General features: G+C 48.3%; 6 protein-coding genes across 6 annotated transcripts; 3 read left to right on the top strand and 3 right to left on the bottom strand.

Annotated features, from left to right (window-relative positions):
• Positions 1 to 1909: 1909 nt before the first annotated feature.
• ABOM_005662 (uncharacterized protein) lies at positions 1910 to 3150 on the bottom strand (the record flags this gene model as incomplete). The annotated part of the gene is made up of 2 exons (XM_022532791.1): positions 1910 to 2147; positions 2210 to 3150. 2 exons carry the CDS (start codon positions 3148 to 3150, stop codon positions 1910 to 1912), a joined length of 1179 nt encoding a protein of 392 aa, XP_022389791.1.
• Positions 3151 to 3866: 716 nt separating this feature from the next.
• On the top strand, positions 3867 to 4772 carry ABOM_005661 (uncharacterized protein; the record flags this gene model as incomplete). Its single annotated transcript, XM_022532790.1, has 3 exons — positions 3867 to 4246; positions 4298 to 4526; positions 4590 to 4772. The coding sequence occupies 3 exons, from the start codon at positions 3867 to 3869 to the stop codon at positions 4770 to 4772; spliced, it is 792 nt and encodes a 263-aa protein (XP_022389790.1).
• Positions 4773 to 6751: 1979 nt separating this feature from the next.
• On the top strand, positions 6752 to 7969 carry ABOM_005660 (exopolygalacturonase precursor; the record flags this gene model as incomplete). Its single annotated transcript, XM_022532789.1, has 1 exon — positions 6752 to 7969. The coding sequence occupies one exon, from the start codon at positions 6752 to 6754 to the stop codon at positions 7967 to 7969; it is 1218 nt and encodes a 405-aa protein (XP_022389789.1).
• A 298-nt stretch (positions 7970 to 8267) lies between these two features.
• Positions 8268 to 8886, bottom strand: ABOM_005659 (lysozyme; the record flags this gene model as incomplete). The annotated part of the gene is made up of 2 exons (XM_022532788.1): positions 8268 to 8561; positions 8629 to 8886. The coding sequence occupies 2 exons, from the start codon at positions 8884 to 8886 to the stop codon at positions 8268 to 8270; spliced, it is 552 nt and encodes a 183-aa protein (XP_022389775.1).
• Positions 8887 to 11867: 2981 nt separating this feature from the next.
• Positions 11868 to 13483, top strand: ABOM_005658 (FAD-dependent oxidoreductase; the record flags this gene model as incomplete). The annotated part of the gene is made up of 2 exons (XM_022532787.1): positions 11868 to 12423; positions 12504 to 13483. The coding sequence occupies 2 exons, from the start codon at positions 11868 to 11870 to the stop codon at positions 13481 to 13483; spliced, it is 1536 nt and encodes a 511-aa protein (XP_022389776.1).
• A 1373-nt stretch (positions 13484 to 14856) lies between these two features.
• ABOM_005657 (glycoside hydrolase family 76 protein) lies at positions 14857 to 16229 on the bottom strand (the record flags this gene model as incomplete). The annotated part of the gene is made up of 2 exons (XM_022532786.1): positions 14857 to 15945; positions 16020 to 16229. The coding sequence occupies 2 exons, from the start codon at positions 16227 to 16229 to the stop codon at positions 14857 to 14859; spliced, it is 1299 nt and encodes a 432-aa protein (XP_022389750.1).
• Between the last annotated feature and the right edge of the window lie 727 nt (positions 16230 to 16956).

Raw genomic sequence — 16956 nt, 5'->3', positions numbered from 1 at the left:
ATTCTTGGTTGTTTTCGCCCCCGGAAAAGTCGGCCGTTATGGTGACGATTTGCGAATGACGATGAGATGAAAAAGCACAAGGCTTCACCACCGCGATGCTACGTAATGTTTACGTAGAATTCATATACAGTCCTTAAATAACCCATGCTGCTATTCAAGAAGATATAGCCTCACTAAATAGAAGCAATGACCCTGTGTAATTCGTACACAGACCTCTTAATCATTGGCGCTGGACCAGCCGGCCTCATGGCCGCTTGCTGGGCACCGCAATATGCAATTACAACCCGACTCATCGACCAAAAGATGAAGCCAACAGCTTCAGGGCATGCAGACGGTATAAATAGTCGAACTATGGAGATCTTTGACAGTTTGGGGGTGGCCGACCTTGTCATGCGTCAGGCGGTTGACAACATGGACTCGGCATATTGGGTACGTGGCAACCACAGGATTTTTACATGGAACTTCTGTTCGCTTGCAATAGGGCCCGGATGAGAAGACAGGAAATATCCGACGAATAAAGTGCCAGCAATCGCAGCCACACGACCTTTCTCGTTACGATCAGATGTTGCTGAATCAGGGTGTCATTGTACAGGTTCTAATTGATTATCTCCACTCCAAGGACGTGTACATGTGGACAGAGGGCGGAAGACCGAGGGATTGGACTTACATTCTGGTTCCGACCAGAAACGTGATGATGAATTTCCTGTCCATATTCGCATAGTATCTGCAATGGCAAAGGTGAATATTGGAGACTAAACTTCGGACATCTACTCTTTGAGACAGGGATGCTGAGTCTATGTTAGATGGCCAACCTGGCAATGCCGGAATAGTCCATGCACGATAGGTGATTGCCTGTGATGGAGCGCGTAGCTGGACCAGCGCACAGTTGCAAGTCGAATCTGATGTGTGAAAAGCGGAGTCTACGTGGGGTGATCGACATTGTTCCAGAAACAGATTTCCGTATGCAAGGCGAGCATCCTTGTCAGGAAATATGGGAGTAATACTACGGCTGTCGCCCGAAGTATTCAATGGCCGATTTAACAACCACTTTCCCTCGCAATCGACAAAAGAACACATAGCCCCTAGAGATAATATAAATTCATTCCGGTCCATGAGCGCCCCTTAGCCAGTTGCAACTTTGGGAGGCCTTTCATCCATTCGACAAGACGGTCGGGTGGAACCATGCGAAGGTATTCGCTGATGATCCCTCGTATGACGGAGATACAGGGCAGGTATACGAACAGTACAGCCTTAACAAGCAAAGAGGCTGTTTGGTTATTTGCCGACTGGATCAGCATGTTGGCTGGACTGGGGATATAGAAGATATAGAGGGTCTCGGAAAGTTCTTCTCCAGGATTTTCATTAGAAAAGAAAGCCAAAAGTATACATCGTGACATACATATGGCGGAGAAATTAGATTTACAGTACAAGCTCAGCAACAACCAAGTTCCACATAACTAGATGTGGTGTACCAAGGAAGATTCTTCAATTCATGTAAAATAATTTACATGCTGATCAGCCCTAGAGCGCATTGTGTATCCACAGGACAGCGTAAAACTTTACAATACCTCCCTCAACGCTTTTCCGAAAGGCATTCGCCGACTGCCGCGGCGGGTCATGGGCACGAACGAGCATGATGATGCGGTTATAGCTGGTAAATTCCCGGTGGTACTCTGTGGATTACCGCAGCCTGTCATGGTTATTCTAAGCCAATTGATGGTATGAGTCCGGCTAGGGTGGTCAGCGCTTTTCTTTCTAGCTTCTCACGGTAGCAGGTATGCAGGTAGGGGACCGTCTTTCCACACAGCACAGTACCACTTCTTGATTACAGAAAATCACACTGTAGAAATGAAAGGACGCCTAATCGCCAATGACCAGTCGTAAAACTTAGAACAAATGTTAGATATGATCAATTTGTGTTCGTCCCATCTGCGGCTTCTGCACGAAGAGATATTGCAAGAAGTATAGGTCCGAGGAGTTTCATGCTGGCAACATCCAATGTATTCCACGGACCGAATTGGTGCATTGTCATGAAAGAATTGGATCCGCCTTGATCATTCTTGTCGCTCAAATATCTGATATATTCGTCACCATACTTCGCAACCGTCAAAAATATTTCGTGCCGGTCTTGGGAGACAATTATGCGCCTATCTTCGATTAGCATGGGAGTAGCATTGGGGGTACAAGGAGTAAAGAACGAGGGTTATACATCTGTTCGACTCCGCTGGGCTGTTCGCCATCGCTTTTGATCCAGGCTACCATTTGGGCGCTCTCCTGCATTTGGATCGAAGCCTCCTTCTTTGATCGTGTAACAGGTTTCACCTCGACAATAACTTTCGCTTTGCCTCGGCGATCATCGAGATATCCGTCGATCCTTGCTTCGAAACTAGCCTCCTCAAAGTTAGCTTTGAAGGCCTTTCTGTGTAGCGTCCATTTATTGGTTAATTTGAAATGCATGGTCAGGGCATTCAGGAAGAGGATCAGTGCACAGTTCACAATCTGCTCATCCTTTGTGGGAGGGTACAGCACGTTTTCCAGTTCTTTTGGACCAGGTGTTATAGGTTGGAATGGACTCGGGGTCTCATGAACTGGGGTCTCATGAACCGGGGTTTCAAGAACTGAGGTCTCCTGGACAACAAAGGGATCGTCGAGACTAATATCTTCAAGGCTGAGTACTTCGGATATATTGGTGGACTTTGAGGGGGTCTCCACATGGGCGCCGACTGCCGGGTTACCACGTTCACGGGCACGGGCACGTGTTCGATGTGCGATAGGAGTTACAAAGGTTTGTAGATCTGTGTCATCTTGGGTATCAGTAACCTCAAGTTGATACTGCCGGGCAACGGCAAAATTCCCTTCTTCAATATTCGGACTAAAAAACGCCCGACAATATGTCCCCCATGACTTATAGCCTCCTAGCATTGTATCCGCCTCCGAAATCCACTCGCTGATGCCAGACAATATTCTCAGTAGCTCATCTATAGGCCGCGGAACCCATAGAACATGGAATAGCAGAAATTGCTCTTGTTCAACTTTAGAGGCAGAGGCAAGCTTCGCACCGTGTACAGTCTGGCCAGTGAGATTCATCCTAGCCATTGCATCCTCCCATTGCTTGATATCTCGGGGCAGCCTCTTCTTGACGCCAGACATAATGTCTCTTCACAGATAGTAGCAATAATATAGCCGGATAAAGGACGCCCAACGAGTTTATCCGCTTGAATTTAAGCAGTTCGGTTGAAATTGAGGATAGATGAAGTCAAGGAATTGACACCGACTAGTGCCCCTTATTATATCCCTGACACGCGGCATCTTCGAGCTGTAAATCCAATTATAGCTGTTCCTATTTCTGTCTCAACAAAAAGTCCGGCCCAACCATTCGAACTGAGGGGATGAACCTGTCCTTCTATTGGGTCAATTCAGCCTCGTCAGCGCGTATGGGAATGTGCCTTGGGTGGGCTGGTGAGGGGTTTGAAGTACATGAGTGAAGTAATGGGATCTCTTGCATGGCTGGGGCAATTGTTGGGCGCTTGTTATTTCATTAGAACAGGCCCCCATCACATTGATTGGCAACTACTGTACTACTTCAATTCACAACAGCATGCACGTGATAGGCTGTGAGAAAGGTCCGTGACTTGGGACCCACAGCATAATGTCCTCTTATTGGCAGCACTTCGGTCACGGCACACTAAACCCCTTTGGTTTGTTGATTCCAAAATTGGAAAACAAAATCCCGATCTGTTCAGGACCGGAGGACATAAATGACCCTCCATACCTCCTCCACTTCCTTCCCCTTCCACGGCTCAATTCGATTCACACCACATTCCCACACCCTCATTAAGCCTTTTTTTCCTTCGCAGATCTTCATCATGTCAAAACCAGTAGAATCCAGGGCCCGCCGCAACATGCGGGCTGCATTGCAGGAATTAACGCGAAGTGTTAGAGACTCGGGATCCGCGGAATTTAGTCACCAGGAACTGCAAAAGAATTACAATATTTGTGTTGATCCCATGCGTTTGGATGAGGCATCACCCCTCAAACCGTCCTACTTCTCTCCCTACGGAGGCCAATTTGCAGATCCCAGTCCCGATACTCTTGGAGGGTCTTACAATGGCCAAGATGATGAAACAGAGTACTCTTTGACTCGCCCTGTCGATCGCGCATATGTGATGAATATATACCTTTCGTCTTATATGTCATTCTGCGATAGATTCACCAATGGAGAGAGGACCCCTTGGATTTCAAGATGGTAGGCAACCTACAATAATTCTGCAGGTCTTTGTTCACCCAGTTTACCTAGCGTTGGCGACACCCCGTTTCGCGGCTTATTTAAGTACGAGCAACCTGAGTTTGGGTGCTACCAGATCACATATCTCGATGGCCCCTCCTACCCACATGTTATGGCTGTCATGTATAATAACTTGGTCGCAACGGATGACACAGTGCTCTGCGGGGAGTTACTTCCAATCCTCCGGATTATGCTTGCACAGCTCATCAAGAAGCAATTCGTTCATCAAATGGTCTCACCGGTAAGTACTTGGGTATTCTGGTTAGTATTCCAACATTTCATATTTAATACTGACATATGGCAGGTCTTAATTATCTCGCTCATGGGACTGAAAGCCCGTGTAATTGAGGCTTTTTTCAAAGACCAGAGGCTAGTCGTGCGCCCAACCAAGATGTATGACTTCACCCACGGGAACGATGCAGCTTTCAAACTCTTTGTCCAGTGGTACATGGGACAGCCGATTGGTGATACTGTTCAGACCCCATAGGTATCGATAATGATTTCTTTCTCACGTGCTAGGTGTTATTGTTGGATTATCAGGAATGGGAAAAATGTGTTTAGTACCTGGCGCATATATTGTCTTTTCTTAGTGCCATGTGGTGTTTTGGTTGATTGGGATTGACATGTTTTACCAATGTGGGACTGACGAACCTCGGTGTGAAGCTGGTTCTTGACGCTAGAACGGACTTTGTAGTTTTCGTGATGTACCCAATAAGGGCTTTGATAGCAGTCTTGCTTTAATCATTTCATTGGGGCATTCCTAATTCAGGTGGGCGGAATTAAAGTAGCACAGAGAAATGATGTTGTATGTAAAAGACAAGAATACAAAACATTTTAGGGTTATATGGCCTCTGGATTTCGACTAACTAGAAAGGGACTAGCCCAAGCTTGGAAGTAGGGTTCGAGATAATGTTGAAGTGTATACTCCATTCCGTGGAAATGTATTTCGGGAGGCATTATACAACCATGGAGTGCTTCATTCAAGCTTTCAGACCTTATCTTGTTATAGGCTGCAGATATCAAAAGATTTATCTCGACTCTACTCTTCATGGAGTCAGGTATTCGGAACATCTCTATTACCGCAGGCGACCGAAAGCTGCGACGGGCTGGAATCTTTGTATTATTTATACCCGTCCATGCGACTTCCAACCTGCAGACCTTGCGGTTTTTATATGTAAATGAAGTAGACAGCCATCAAAGAGGATCATACATTTTTATAATTTAACCGTAAGTTTGTTGTTTCGCATGGTGAGTATATTAGTATCGAGTTAACCTGGATTCGTCCAACTGCATGATAAAAGTATTATTATTACTGGTACTTCTAATTTGGATGTAAGCCCAATCACATTAAATGCATATTCACTTAAATTACGAATCGTCGCCTCTTCCCCATCGAATTAATACCATCATTATGGCCACCGACCACACTCCGCGGAGACTCCTGGGTGCACCTTCATTGCTTCCCCAATTATGACCCTGTATACATTCTCTACCTCCACAATGTATACAGCATTTGGTAATTGAGGTAAGATGGCCCGGCCTGTAGCACCTTTTTATTTTAAAAAAATTATTTCTTAGAATGTTGTTTAGATTTTAACGTCATATCTTCAATGAGGAACCATTTGTTGAATTCCGATAGACATCACGTTCATTCTTGCCCATGGATACACACTTCGACTTGGATTACATAGTGCAATTAGGTATTTTCTACTGAACAGCTTATCATGCATGGAAAAGGCAGTAAAACCCTGACTGCCTCAGATCCACCCTGACCAGTCTCACGAATTTCTGAGGCAAGTCGGGGCTACGCCCGTGCTTCTTCCTAGGCACTCGGTGGCTGTTACAGAGTACGTTGCTAGTATCCACACACCTGCCAGGGTCCATCCATGGGGCTGATCATGTCCAATATGGGCGCGGGGAGTTGTTTCGCCAAGCTTTGCGTGTCTCCATAAAGGTGGCTGTCGGGTATGAGATCCGACGTTACCGCGAACCGCGAACGAGCAAAGCCTTCATAGCAGTTCGTTTGCGTTGGATACGACAGGAAGGTTTTTGGACGTTCAATATCTGCCCTATTGATAAGGCCTACTATGTGGTAGTACATGCCTACCGAAGTATCACAGACCTACACCGATTGACACAGCATGAGCAGTTGAGATCGCCAATAGAAGCCGGGCTAATACGACCCCCGTTCAGGAGGAGTTCGCGTAATCACATCCAACCGATGGGCCGTGTTGGATTGGCACAGCTATCTGAGACACCATCCCGCGTACTAGGTAATTTAGTCGCGACACATCCCGTCACCTAGCAAGACCCTTCGTCTAGCACCCCTATTCTTCCGGAAACAGCTTACGTCCCACGTCCTCTATTTAAACAGTAGCCATGCCGGGGTATTGCGCCCTTGGTGGTGGAACATTGCATCGCATTCCCCAGAAACCATCCTATGATTGCTGACCCACTGTGTTCAACATGCATTTCAGCCACGCGAAGCTATTCCTCTTCTTCCTTAGCCTGTCCACGTCGGCTGTATCCCGGCACACTGGTCATAAACACACCCGAATTACCGAACGACAGGCTCCCGCCTGTACGCCAACTGCTGGCGGATCGCCCACTGTTGATGATGTACCAGCCATTGAGTCGGCCATGGCCGCTTGTCCCTCGGGCACAATCATGATTCCAGCGAAGTCTACCTACCATATCAACTCAGAACTTTCTTTCACCAAATGCACCGGCTGTACCTTACAAGTCGAGGGAACGCTGTTGGTGTCAGATGATACGAAGGCCTGGAGCGGCAAAGACGCGGTCTTGAACCTCGAGGACGTCCAGGGCGTCAGCATTGTTTCGAAAACCGGAACCGGTGTGATAGACGGCAACGGACAAGCCGCCTGGGACCTCTTGAACCAGGACAAGAATTATTCCCGTGTCAAGTGTCTACTCTACCTGACCGGCAAAACTTCCGGCGTCACCATTTCGGGACTGACGATGAGGAACCCGCCAAATGTCTTCTCGTCCGTCAAGCAGAGTGTTACGGACGTTACCTATTCCGATTTGATTCTCACCGCTGTGTCCAAGAGCGATGCGTTGCCGAAGAATACCGACGGGTTTGACCTTGGCGGCACTGGCATCCGCATGGAAAACATCAAAGTGGAGAACGGCGACGACTGCATCGCCATCCAGAATGGCGCGGAAGATATCACGGTGACCAACATTCAGTGCACGGGATCCCACGGCCTCAGTATCGGAAGCATTGGCAAAACGGCCGGCGAGGTTGACACCGTCAAGAATATCCATTTCAAAAACGCGAAAATGACCAAATGCTCCAAGGCCGCTGGAATCAAGATCTACTCTGGAGGATACGGCACCGCCGAAGTCAGCAACGTCACCTGGGAGAACGTCATGGTGGATGGTACCTCGTACGCCTTCCAGGTCCAGAGCTGCTACGGGTCCGACGAGAAGGAATGCGCTTCTCAGCCTAGCACCGCGAAGCTGACCGACATTGTTGTCAAGGGGTTCAGCGGCAAGACCGATAAGGACGAGCCGGTCGCCAGCATCAATTGTCCAGCCAAGGGCACCTGCGGGCTTTCGCTGACTGACATGAAAGTCCAGTCCGCCAATGGAGGCCAGGAATACCAATGTTCCAACGCCGGATCGATTGGTGTCAACTGTGTCCCAGGAGCCAGTGGCTAAGCTGGCTTGACAGCGGGAGCAGTCGGTCAGTGCTGAGTGGTAGTCCTCACGAAGTCCCATTCAGTGTAAGACCCGGGTGGTCGAAATGAAGAGCCGGCCGCATTTTAGCTCCTCTATACGTACGCTCGTTATTTTTTTTTTTTCATACTAGATTTCCATTGACTAATAGAATCCACTGTTGTATACAAATCCACCGCTGCTTGATATATACAAAATGTCAGACCTATTCTATGTATACACTGTCATTCGCGAGCTAGATCAGGCGCTTTCAGGACAGTAAAATGCGGTCGTAGGGCGATCAGCAAGGGACAGGCAAAGCGCCATAGATAGCCGGTGCATCGAAAAGTCCCAACTCAGCGTTACGGCGACGAGTAAGCCCGTTGACGACTTGCCCGTTGGCCTTATTCCATTGCGGCAGTTCGTCATGTGCGACAGCCACCACATCCTCGCCCTTGTTCATGCGGGCGACAAGATCCGACTTCTGCATGTTGCCATTGCCGACGTTGTATGTCCACGAAACAAGGGCAGCGTATTGGTTGTCATTCAAGGTGACTGGGTCCGCCAGGGCATTGGTGAGGGCGTTTTGATAAGTCTATTTGATATTCAGCACGTCTGTGTGTATTTCAAAAGCGCAAGATTGTTGCATGGTAGTAACTTACGACCAGATCGTCACCCAGGAGCTTGCTGGCATCCGCCTCGGACAATGGCTTAGGGTAGGTCACCTCAGAGCAGGTCGCATCGCCACAGAGGTGGCCATAACCGATGGTCGGGTTGCCAAAGCCATCGTCGTACACATTGGGCTCGAATGATTCAAAGCTCTTGATCAGATTAAGGCCGTTCTGGTTGACGGGGGGCCCTGTGCAGGCGACAGCAAGGGCTGGGAGGAGCACGGCCAGAAGCTTGAACGAGGAAGACATTTTGGGCGGTATTTCGGAGGTTTTCGTGCCTGCAGGTCTTGTTTGACTCACAGCCCTGCAGACCTTCTTATGTTTCTCCCCTCGTGGGGCGGCCGTCTTGTGTATCCGCTAATATCCCGTAGCGCAGCTCAAAATACGAAGCAGCGTGAAGATCGATATTTCTTGAACACGAGATCGCCCGCCCCTTGAAGCGCGCAGATTCGGCGATAAGGTTCGTGATCGACATCGTCCTCCGCTTGAGCAGCACAGAGACTACTGTATCCACACTTCAGGGTCTTTAGAAAAGTTCAGTCTAACTGGCTAATCAACAGATGTGCCATCTATACATCTTCGCGGATCAAAGTTGGGCATCGCACTAGACTTCGTACTAGCCGTTGATCTTCACCTGCATGCTCTCTTATAGACCTCGAATGGCTATGATCCTCGCGCGGTCCCTGTCAATACGAGGTTACAGCCACGTTGACGAAACCTTTAATTATGCCGGTAGAGTCACTCTGTTCGCTATTCTTAGCATATCTACCTAATGAACAATTTTGACTGTGGTTCAAGGTAGCAATTAAAAGTTGGCCTCTAATAGCTGATATTGATGGATCCGGACTTCTAGAATATTGTTCCATGACAACGATAGTCTACCTGCTCGTAGAACGTCAAATACCAGTTCCCGAAGTACATGGAGTTGTGAGGGGGCGTGATAGCAGGTCAACGTCAACTCGTCATTCGTTGTCCCGTAGAGTAGTGCAACAAGGAGCCACAGGCTCGTGCGAGCACTTCTCCACCTTTATACCACACGGCTACCTGCCTGAATGACGTCCACAGTTCTACCTCCCGGCCCTGGAGATACTCAGATGTGTAACCTGGCAGGTATCTCAGTCGGAGGTCCTGAAGAAGTCAGACTAACGGTGTGGGTTAACAGCCCTGCTATATAGGACAGTAGTCACAACTGGGGATGATCCCCCTGTAAAGAGCAGATCCCTCGTGTATCCGACACCATAGGACAATGATAGTGTGTGATGATGATTTGAATAGAACCTCATTACAAGGCCTAAAGGAGATATCATGAAGGGACAAAGCCCTCAAGCGCTAGGCCTATCTAGGCAAGTGGCGTGTCGCGGGGGCTTTTGACAGCATTTAAACCGCGGAATTTTCCAGACTTCCTATGGTCAACTACTGCAATTTTTGACACTCCACAATCTCATACGCTTTCTAATCTCTTGTCCATAACTTATCATAAGTAGCAATGTCCGGCTCTGGCAGAGGCTACTCATACACCGGCTCTGGCACCAACAGCCAGGTGTTCACCCATTCACCAGCCTTTTCTTCATTATAATATCCCGCCGCAGAAGTTATAACAATAGGTCTATACACATATCTAGTTACTAATCTCCTTTGAACCCAGGGTAACCACTATTGCTCGCGAGACTACGGAACTGGGTCGGGTTCGAACGGTTCTGGTCGCGGTGATGCGTACCACTACTCTAACAGGTCACTATGCTTCTCAAAACATCAACTACCCAGCTGACACACAATATCAACGGATCGTACTACTATTCCAACTCCAACGGAAGTACCTATTACAATGATGGCAAGGGCGGATCGACCTATACCCCTGCCGGTGGGAAGAAATAAAGGGGCCGGCAATGTCTTTGGTGACAGAGCTCTGGATTAGAGATTTGTTGCTACGGTGGATATGGATGCTTTGTGGAAGCTCTGCAGCTATCGATAAGTCATCTGATACTTCGATGTGACCTGACTGTCCATCTTCTTCTCTGTATCCCAGAAATTGCATTAGTATGGCAATGAGCAGTCATAGCCGGCCTACATCCTGCCAGTCCTAGGGGCAATATCAATGGCTTATTTATGTGGACTCGTTTATTTCCAGAACTATACTTATAGTTTGCCTATGCAGTATTCTTCTACGCTTGATTACACCGCTGCCATGAGATCTGTGCTCAGGGAGGAGTAGGTTTCCTAGCTTCCTGAACCGAGATATTCTTTTCCTATTACACTCGACGTTTCATACTTCGCATACCAGAGGCTGCTTCGAACGAGATGAAACCTCTAGAATATAAGCATTTAATCGTGAACCCCTGGGGCGATGTAACAGAGGTTTTATTATCAAGGGTAGCTAGCCTGTCAACTGGGTAAGGGTACATAGACTGAAAGAAAAAGAAGTCTCTGTTATTGGCTAAATTGCAAGACACAACACTATATAACAGATTCTTGCTTCTCTTGTTTCGGGCTGAGTCTGTTCCCGGATAACTTACGCCCCCTTGCTTGATAAGGTGCTGGGATTAAAAATAGGACTGATCGGCCAGGTGGTGCTTTTCCAGGCTGATTCAAGACTGCAAGAGAGACCGGGGAATATGTATGAGGAACCGGGTTGTTTATGGGGGGCAGGTGGCTGACAGGTGGATTCTATATCATTGCCGCGACAGGCAAATTCGAAGATCTGAACTTAGCGTACAGACTATGCACGTCTAATAATCCCCGGAAGATTGTTCCAGACCCACTGACTAAAGATTGTCTCGGACTAAGAATACTAAGAAGATGAGGGTGATCTGAGGGCAGGAATAGCCAATCTCAGTCAAGAGGTTTCGTGGAGACTGGTCGATCTAGCTAGTATGGCATTTGGTTCTGATAGCACTCAACATACATTTCGGACTACCAATACCATTCAAACCTTTGGATTCAATCATCCTATTTCCATACTATGTATGTAAAGACTGGCAAATAATGACTGGTCACATTGCATTTTTGAGGTGTTGCGTTGGTATGTGCCCCTTGCATGCGACCCCTGGGAACCGGAGTTCTGCACAACTCCTGACTCGCAAATCTGTTAATTTCCCCTGTGTCCCCTTATCTGCGACCAGAAGAGAGAGCAACATTTGGACAATAGTCATTGTTGCATACCGGGTGGCCCTGGCGGCAAACCTATACATATCATTGGTTTGCGTATTAGCACATGTGTCTACTCTGCCGACATGCCGACCAAGCAGCTAGCGCTGATATGCGCGCTCAGTCTGCTCTACGCACATGCGACTGCAGTGACGGACAGTCTGACTCCCCCAGTCTCGCTGAAACAATGCCTAAACAATACCGGCGCGACGGTGGTGTACCCCGGCGACTTGGACTATGATGCACTAGCACGCTCGCAGAATGCAAACTATCAGCCGCATCCAGAGGTTATTGTGATCCCCACGTCGTCGGAAGAAGTAGCAGCGAGCGTACGCTGTGTGGCCGCTGAGAACGGGAGCGTCAAGCTCAGCCCGCGGGGAGGAGGTCATAGCTATGCTGCGTACAGCTCTTCGGGTGATGTAGTCATTGATTCCAGTCGCATGAAAGAGATCAGTTTCGACGATGACAAGAAGGAAGTTACGGTGCAATTTGGTCAAACCTTGGGTCCATTGGCGGTTGCGATGGGTCAGAAAGGATATGCCCTCCCACATGGGACGTGTCCTGGAGTCGGGATTGCCGGCCATTCCTTAGGTGGAGGCTGGGGGTTCACATCACGGAAATGGGGATGGCTTGTTGACCATAGTAAGTGTGCCACAATATGTGCAAGAGCCAGACACGTAGTGGGCCCTTACTCAGAAACAGCGTGTTAACTTGGCTGTTAGTCGTGTCGCTCGAATTTGTTGATGTTGAAGGGAATATCACACTGCTTAACGCTAGCTCAGTCGGGATGGACGGCGAGTTGTGGTGGGCATTGAGAGGAGCTGGAGCCAACAATTTCGGCATTGTGACTTCATTTACGTATGCTCTGGAAGCAGCCCCCACGGCAGTTGTGAACTATGGGATCAGCTTCTCGTCCAAGTCGGCCTGTGCAGGAGTGCTATTGGCAGTCCAGGAGTTCGGTTCTATCTCTGCCAACGATGCCGATGGCCTTCCGGTCGAGCTGGGTGGAGAGGTCGTTATACCTGATGCAAATACTTGCACTTTTACTGGGCAGTATTTGGGAGAACGCGCCGCATTTCTGTCAGTGCTCGATAGATTGTTGGGCAAACTTGCAGACCGCGGAATCGAGCCAGTCAATTCTACGTCCTACATCAAAGAGTTCGACGACTGGATCGCAGCTCTCACAGACCTGATGGGCTCGTTAGATCAGCCTAGTACTCCCCAGCCATACTACGCTCAGTCCCTGGTGGACGATGGTGCCCCCAATTATGCATCCTACCGTGCGGAGCTCATCATTGACGCTATTGAAGACACAAAACTCCTTAATGCTACAGAGAATCATGTGTCCTTTGATTTGAATGGACCAGGCTCAAGAACGAACCTTCAACCGACGTCCGGCGATACATCGTTTATTCATCGCGAGAGCTTGTTTCTGGTCCAAATTTTCTCATATAAGTTTCCTGGCTTCAATAATACAGATGCCCGTGATCAGGGTCTCCAGACAATTACGAATATTGCAGACACTATCAAACAAGCCAAGCCGAGTGGCCAGTGGCACGCCTACCAGAATTATATTGATCCATATTTGGGTGATTTTGGACAGGCGTACTATGGTGCGAATCTAGAACGTTTGAAGTCGCTCAAGGCCATCGCAGATCCAGATATGGTATTCGATTTCCCGCAGGGGCTAGGACATGCTTGAAAAGAGCCAATTGTAACTCCGTCGTTGTATACATGGAATACACCAGTTCCCTTTTCCTTCCCAACATATTTTAACACAGTGAGACTCGCTCAATTCTGACGGCCAATTCCGTATGGGTACTAGCTTATTTCCATGGTCCATTTCAAATCAAACGGGGCTATGTCAACGTGGAAGCCCACTTGTTAGTGTTAGTTATCCTTTGAGTTCTGACTAAAGGGTTCCTGGTTCTAGAATACATTAGAGTACCACTCCGAATTCCAGACTTTCAAGTGATTGCTAGTAAGCCAATCATTATCCTTTCCGCGATGAACAGCATTCTACTGATTCCTCCAAACCATGACAGTACAGATCTCAAGTGACTCTGAACAGGTTTCCTCCGCCGGCAAGTCTTGAGTTATATACCATACTAAGGTAGTATTGCATGACAATGGTAGACCTTGTTGTAGTTACTCCATTAGAATGCGGTGGTTCCAAGTCAGTATTAGTCCCAATAACCGCGACACAATTCAAAAATTGATATCTTGACCTACCAGGCCTCAAGAGAAATACAACCCAGGATAGCATAGTCCTAAGCAACGAATGGTACATATAATACACAAAGCAGTTCAATTTCAGCGAGCTTTTTCTGACCTTCTGGATACTGTCACCCTCACCCGATCGTAGCATCACAGTCCATCGCAGCCCTGTCCATATCACCAGCACCCACAGTACTAATAAGATACTAACTATGCTAAGCCTGCAGAATCTCAGCCGCTGTCTACATCTAGAAAACTAAAAGTTTCTGAAACACACCGACTCTGATCATTGGTTTCTTATAGCACTGCCATTCTGTGGGGGTTTGGGGAGCCCTGCCAAGCACACGCTACACTCGTCTCCGAAGGTGGAAGATCCACAATCATGCCTTGGCTTCAGGGAAATAAGCCTCGCCAGGCAGACATATTCTGCCCATACGCTGTAATCTCGTTAGCAGATCCTTTTCCCCTCTTTTGAGCGCGCACTGGCCAAGCTTTCGAGTCAATAATCTTACGATACTTTATCATCCCTGTTCATTCATGGAACATTGTCAGATTTTTGGCTAGCTAATTGATCCAGTCAAAGAACGGCCGCCTCAGCATCTGAGGTTTTCCTTTTCTCATTATACTATTCGGCTGAGTTCGTATCATATTCTAGGATCCAGTTATTAACCCGATTATTCATCCTGCTATGCACATCTTTCGGCAACGTTCGTTGGGATCAGTAATCATTCATAGTTTCTTGATTACATGCTGTTGGTAGACATTATGTTTAGTCCATGGTCTACATGAGTTCCAAGCCCGGTATATTTTGTGATCAAAAACAAGTGTACGTGTACAGATCTGCAGTAAGAAGGATCACTACCAAACCAACCACACCATGATTGCAATCCATGCCACGCCCACCAGTAAAGTTACAATCCAAGCGCCCGCTCGATCACCGCTTGTAATCTTGCGGGGTGGCTCAGTCTTCCTCGATTTGCCTCCAGTCCCTGCATCGGGGTCACTCTTGCTCTCGCCTCCAGTGGAGGAAGTTACAGGCTTCTCATCCGACTGAAGCATAAGATTCGCAGTAAAAATGCTCAGCGAGCTCATCTGGGTCTCCAGACTGTTCTTCCCATCCCACTTATCCTCGTACCATCGGACCCCACATTCGGTCCCATCCTCGCCGCCGGAACACTGCCTCGCTGCGGCTTCCGCCGACCCTTGGAGTCGGGGGGTAATCCGCTCCGCGGTGGACGGAACCAGCGTGGCTGTGTAGGCCATCCAGATGGACAGGAACCCTTTGAAACACATCTGATTCCTGTCACAGGTCTCGATTGTCTCGCAGGATACCTCGGACAGGACCGTACCGTTGTTATACATCGGCGGGAAGAAAATTCGGAGGGAGGCGTTGAGTAATCCATCGACGGCGTCGAGCCATTTCGGGTCACCGTTTGTCTGCGACATAGTATTAGCGTGGCTCTTACCTCGTATCGTCTTGAAGCAGGAACCACTTACAAAGTTGTACATATATGCCGCCCCGCTAAGCAACGTCCCGTAGTTGTATGTCCACTGTTCGTTGCCATTAGTCGTACAGTCGTTCGTCACAGACGTTGTATCGGCAACATTCCACGTCTTTGTATCTAGCAGTGGGCTACTAGCCATCCAGTCCCAGATCTTGGTTGCCCAGTCGGCATACTTCTGGTCCCCTGTGTACCGAGCCAAGCGGGCAGCGATCTGAAACAACCCGCCATTGGAAATCGTGTTCTTGAGGTCATACCCGGGCAGCCATGAGTGGATCTGCCATCGCAGACCACCATGGCAGGTTTCCATCTCCCAGCGCGGGATTTGGTTGTTGAAAACACCTTGCACGAGGGACAGCCACGATGGCCCATCAGAGACATCGGGATACTTCGTCTCTGCACAGGTCATGGCCGCGAGGCCCCAGAACATTTGGTCATCGTTACCCTGTCATATCGACATGAGGTCATTAGCATTCGGCCAGTATGTCCAGGGGGAAATGGAATGGAAGGGCCACGAACCAGGTAAGCAGTGCTATTGGCAGGTAGATAGTCGTGGTCATCTCCAGCCTGCCATTGAAGCCCTTGTGTTGTAATGGCATTGTGAGAGGAATCGCCGCTAACACGCCAGTATTGCACCAGTGTCATGAACATTGCGCCCGCTTCCCACCACGTGTTATCCAGTGTTCCCGGGGTCTGGCCGGGCTCGTTGCCATGATAATACTTCAGCATTCCGCGGGCTGCGGTACTCGCTGCATCTTTCAGGGATGCTATATCTTCTGCATGAGTGGGATAATAGTCCGGTAGGGATATACTAAATGCGAGGCCACTTACCGCTATCATGGATATCTAGTGAGAGAGCTGTCGTTGGTGTGCCAAATAGCACCAACCACAACGAAAAAAATCGCGCATAAAGCTGGAATAGTCTCATGATGTGAGTTGGTGAATAGACTTGAAAGGTAAAACCGCCAGAATTAACATTTATGGGATATAAAAGAGTAGACAGTACAAGAAATAGGGGAGTTCTGAAACGAAGAACAAGAAACAACTAACAAACGTATTCTCCCGTGCCCGAAAAACATTGCTCCTATTTGCGGATAGACGGGATGGGGGGCAGGAAAAGGTCTATTTGGTCAGTGGACTCTAGAAAAGTCCCCACCAGTCACGAAAGTTCCTACGGTGTGCTTTGCATGACACGCGAGAAAAGCCATGCTACATGCATACCGGATAATACTCCTGCTCGGAGTGTGTTTCTTGATTCCTAGGCAGGTAAGGTGCTGTTCCCATGTCCTATATATCCTATGTACTCGATATCTCTCTGCAGGATTGTTATGCTCGAGAGCATTATACTAAAACTAGGGGATAACGTGCTGCAAGATGGAATTCGAGGGTTCAAGTGGAACACGCTATCCGCCTGGCGGTCCATCCGGTCAAGGGTCTATAAAGGCTAGATCCCTTC

This window comes from Aspergillus bombycis (assembly GCF_001792695.1).
Source record: "Aspergillus bombycis strain NRRL26010 chromosome Unknown contig00035, whole genome shotgun sequence".
Lineage (NCBI taxonomy): Eukaryota > Fungi > Ascomycota > Eurotiomycetes > Eurotiales > Aspergillaceae > Aspergillus > Aspergillus bombycis.
This window is presented reverse-complemented; position numbering and strand designations above follow the sequence as displayed.